The sequence below is a fragment of the Chaetodon trifascialis genome, chromosome 2 (assembly GCF_039877785.1).
Source record: "Chaetodon trifascialis isolate fChaTrf1 chromosome 2, fChaTrf1.hap1, whole genome shotgun sequence".
In the NCBI taxonomy this organism is placed as follows: domain Eukaryota; kingdom Metazoa; phylum Chordata; class Actinopteri; order Chaetodontiformes; family Chaetodontidae; genus Chaetodon; species Chaetodon trifascialis.
Genome location: NC_092057.1, coordinates 15,273,527 through 15,278,151, shown reverse-complemented (window position 1 = coordinate 15,278,151; position 4,625 = coordinate 15,273,527). Strand labels below are relative to the sequence as shown.

At 42.6% G+C, this 4,625-nt stretch overlaps 1 protein-coding gene across 1 annotated transcript; it reads left to right on the top strand.

The window, feature by feature from the left end:
• Positions 1-811: 811 nt before the first annotated feature.
• On the top strand, positions 812-2,968 carry LOC139347905 (uncharacterized). Its single transcript, XM_070987758.1, has 3 exons — positions 812-1,266; positions 1,446-1,479; positions 1,801-2,968. The coding sequence occupies exons 1-3, from the start codon at positions 1,027-1,029 to the stop codon at positions 2,184-2,186; spliced, it is 660 nt and encodes a 219-aa protein (XP_070843859.1). The 5' UTR covers positions 812-1,026; the 3' UTR covers positions 2,187-2,968.
• The last annotated feature ends 1,657 nt before the right edge of the window (positions 2,969-4,625 follow it).

Genomic DNA, 4,625 nt, shown 5'->3' with positions numbered 1-4,625 from the left:
CTTAATTAAAAGTGGGTGTAGCGTCCAGAGTGACTTTAAGCAACACAAAAGTGCTGATTTTCCACGCGCTGATGCGTCACGTCAAAGTCCATCTTTTGTCCCATGTTGGATATCTCTTAATATCTCTCTCTCTCTTCTTTTTCTTTTTTTGGAAACACATCTTTTTGAGTTGTTTCTGCATAACCCCTCTCTTTCGCACATGATGTGTGATGTGGTCTTTGTCTGTGCCATGATAACTTTGAAATCTGATTGGCCGGCAAGGGTCTGACCAAGAGACCTGCCGCTCCAGCCCACCCGTCTTTCGCTCACACACACACACACACACACACACACACACACACACACACACACACACACACACACACACACACACACACACACACACAGAGAGAGAGAGAGAGAGAGAGAGAGAGAGAGAGAGAGAGAGAGAGAGAGAGAGAGTGTGTGTGTTTGCCAAAAGTACTTGTTAAAAGACGCTTTTCAGATTAAGTCCAAACTGACATCATGCTTTCAGGCCCTCATCGTCTCCATTGTGCCACTTCTGGCCGTCCTGTGAGCTTCGAAGCGCGGAGGGGAAGGTGAGCGTCTGTTTCACTGTGCGTCGGAATGTGATGAGGATGGCAGCGACTCTTCTCTCCCTTTCATTTTCCACCGCATGCACAGCCTCGTCAGGGCGCCCTTGCGCAACAGCAGTGAGAGCCGCGGAAAGTCTACGCGTCTCGTTTTCTCACCTCGTGTACAACCAACGAAGCAGGGAGGCGTGTGTGAGGAGGCGAGAGGGAAATCCATGACTTCCGCGTTTTTCCTCCCTGTCTGAAACTGACTACATGGTAGAGTAGAGTATATAAAGACACCTCGGTCCTCAGAGTGGCGACATTCACCTAAGGACTCGGACAGGACTGTGGGGCTGTGTGGACGTAAAGCACCTGGAGCTGTACAACTTGCAAAGCTTGCATTTGCAACCTGAAGCCTTTTATCCACAGAGCCTGAAAAACTCTTCCCTAAGCTCGGGCACTCTACGGATTGATGGGACAACAAAACGAAATGGATGTTGAGTCTCTCCAGAAGAGCGGCCGCCGGCGAGGAAGCTGCCTGGACGTTTTCCTCGTCATATCTGTCATTTTTCTTTTTATGGCGGTGACAGCTGTGACTGTCGGCGGGTTGATGGCTGTGATCGAGCTGCGGTCCAAACTGGAGTCCGCGCGTCCGTCCTTTGAGTTTGAGACATCAAAGTTGTCAGCAGATGCACCTGACCCAGCATACAAGGTAAACAAATGATTCAAATCAGAACATTGTGATGTTTTTCTTTTCTTTTCTTTTCTTTTCTTTTCTTTTCTTTTCTTTTCTTTTCTTTTCTTTTCTTTTCTTTTCTTTTCTTTTTAGTCTGACCAAGTCCTCAGCACATTTGAACTCACATCTGTCTTCTTTTCTCTTTCTGTCAACAGATGCAGAACTTTGCCTATTTGGAAGCCACCTCAAGTAAGTCTACTTTTATTTGCGTAAAGTGGCCACATAACAAAAATGTGTATGGACAGAGTTACAAAATTATAGCCTGCAGAAATTTAGAGTAGTAAGACGATAATGGTGTATTCCTTTAAGGTCATAGCATCTCATTTCCCCTTCATGGACAAAGTGTCATTTCCAGTCATTGAAGACAGCCAAAAGATTGTTCATTTGCATCGCTTAAACGATTTTGTGTGGTTGATAGCTGTAATAAATCAACAGCAGACAGGAATGTAACTTGTATACTTACACTGTGTGAACCTCATCTAAATGACACCTGTTTGTCTCCACCTGCAGGCGAGCTGAAGAACTCCACCATGCAGTGGGCTCCAGTCGCGTATGGTGCTGGGAAATCTGTAGGAAGCAACTTCTTGTTTGACGCACAACAGAATTCTCTGAAGCCTGAAAGGGTGGGGACCTACTTCATGTTCATTGATCTCAACCTCACCTGCACCTTCGACTGCAACGCAGGCCGTCTCAGCGTGAAAGTAGGCGACATGCTCACCTGCGAGGTGGAGCTTCCAGCTATGGCAGATAAAACACCTGTGAGCAGGAAGTGCTGGACAGTGAGCCAGATAGATGGGCAGAAACTGTTAACTCAGATGACTGTGCCAAAGGAGGGACTGCAGGACTGGAAACTGGACCTGAGCAGCTCCCGGTTCGGGATGTTCCTCGTGGACTAATGTGGACACTGTGGTGCCACTACTTCCATCAAGATGCAGATCTGCCCGTGACCTGTGGGTCATCAGTGAAGAACAGCTCCAGTCTCTGTGTTCTTAGGTGAAAACGGGCAGGCGCTCCTGCCATTTCCAAAGCTCTGATGAGGTTTATGGCAAACTCAAGGCGTAAGACAAGGACGTTCTGCAGGATCTTAAGGTGGAATCTGAGAAGAAGATGCATTTATGACGATGCAACAGCAGATGACAAAGACTAGACTCTCACCTCATTCTGTATTATTATGTTTATATGTTACTCTGTAAATTATATATTTATTTAGTAATTTAGAATTATTTATATATGTATATTTATAATGGTATTTTTATAGATGTTTATTTTGATGTAGATATCACTACATTAGTGTTGATGTGCAATACACTGAAAGTTTAATCAGCCTACATTGGGTTAGGTGATACAACTCTGCTCCAAGACCCCTCCAAGGTGCAAGCTCCACAGGAACTTCCTTTACATCTAGTTAAGAGGAGTCATTTAATCTCTTACAGCAAATGAGCAAGTGCAAATGAGTAACAGCGACAAGTTAAATAACTTTTACAGAAACAGTGTCCCATTCAAAATCATGCTTCCGTAATGAAAACATGACCAGAATTACTAAAACAACTTCTATGTGTGGACTCATGAATCAAGAAATGTTTTGTTTTTGAAAAATATTTAAGTCCTATGGACAAACTACACATTGTTGAATGTATTTCATTGCGGTCCATATTAAACCAGGAAATGGTGAACACTCAGACGGTTTTAGTGTGAAAAGTAGAAAATGACGTGCGAGAATGATTGTGACAAAGTTTCAAGTGTAATATGTAAAAAGAGTTTAGATAAAGGAAAGTTCCTTCTGTTACGTAGTCAATACTGGGAACTGGATGCACATCACATCCTGTTTATTTACCATACTGTGTGGTTTAGAAAAAAACTGTGGGCCAGCAAACCAACACAAGTAACCTCCTGTGTTAGATAAACACGAGGTGCAGACGTTATGTGACAAAAAAAAAAACCCTTTTGTGATATTCGAGCTATGGCTTTCATTTTATCAGCACACACGAAACAGAGGGCATGCTCACGTTTGAGTGTGAAAGAAATGCCGAATGCAAATCTAAAAGTTATAGTTGGATTAATGAGTCTATGTTGCGTTTGAAGACAAATCCACATTTAATGCATGTCACAAAAGTGGATGTGCTTTCCAAATCAATGGATTAATATTGACGAGACATTTTGTGTATGTCTTTTATTTCTGATGTGTGTGTGTGTGTGTGTGTGTGTGTGTGTGTGTGTGTGTGTGTGTGTGTATGTGAGTGATCTGGTATTTATCACGTTATGGGGACTGTTTACACAGTCACATTGTGGGGACTCACCTGCCTTATGGGGACAAAATGCAGGTCCCATTAATGTGTGTGTGTGTGTGTGTGTGTGTGTGTGTGTGTGTGTGTGTGTGTTTTAAACTTATTTGTCCTTTGTTTATTTGCTTAATGGCCACTCTGTCTTCAACATTATTGATTCCCCAAATGAGAAATACATTAAGTACAATTCATTGTTTATATTCAAAGCCACACTCTAGTAGTAATGAGCAGCTGCTCTCAGTTTTACAGAGTTTTATAGTGACTTTCAGCACATTATTATTATTATTACAATTTTACTGTTTTGTTTCACTCTCACTGGCTCATATTTTTGTTTTCAGCAGCAGCTGTTTGCCAAGAAAAAGTTCTAAAAACCCACTGAACACTATCTGCTCAGCATCAAATAGCAGACAGACAAAGTTAGCAACTAGCTGGTGAACATGGTGGAGCATTTAGCAGCTAAACAGACAGATATTTATCTCGGGGGTTGGTAGAGACCAAAAACAGCTAAAGGAGAATGAATATCAAATTTTATTCAACGGGTGAACCTGTCAATCAAACATTCTATGCCCATAATTATGCATAACTTTAACATAGTTATATAAAAACATATCCTCATGCAATTGTTATGAATGGGGAAATTAGCTATAGAGACCAAACCATTTTTTTAATCATGTTTCTGTCTGCTGTAAGGTTGGGCATTTTAATATGGGGGTCTATGGGGATTGGCTGGTACTTGGAGCCAGTCTCAAGGGGCCGTTTGAGGATTTGCAGTTTTTGCCACTTCTGAGTTGGCTTCATTTTTCAGTCCTGGAAATTGCCTCTTGGTACTGATGCTTTAAAGATGCAGTTGGCAGTTTGAACATTCCCATTGCAAAAACTTCTGCTGCTCTCTCTGCTTCCTCAAATCATTCCAATAAATCCTTTTCACAAAACCCTCAAGTTCAAATGACAGTAGAAAGAGTCATTTGCCCTGTGAATCCTCACCCCTCGTAGGGCCTGCTCTCCACTGTGCCTTCGCAGCTCCAGGGCAGAGCGCCACAGGCTTCAGAGACA

Excerpts from the sequence above, each read along its gene's own strand:
- LOC139347905 (XM_070987758.1), top strand. The coding sequence starts at position 1,027 with ATGGGACAACAAAACGAAATGGATGTTGAGTCTCTCCAGAAGAGCGGC. Across the intron at positions 1,267-1,445 it reads CACCTGACCCAGCATACAAG|ATGCAGAACTTTGCCTATTT; the intron begins GTAAACAAATGA and ends TTCTGTCAACAG. Across the intron at positions 1,480-1,800 it reads CTATTTGGAAGCCACCTCAA|GCGAGCTGAAGAACTCCACC; the intron begins GTAAGTCTACTT and ends CTCCACCTGCAG.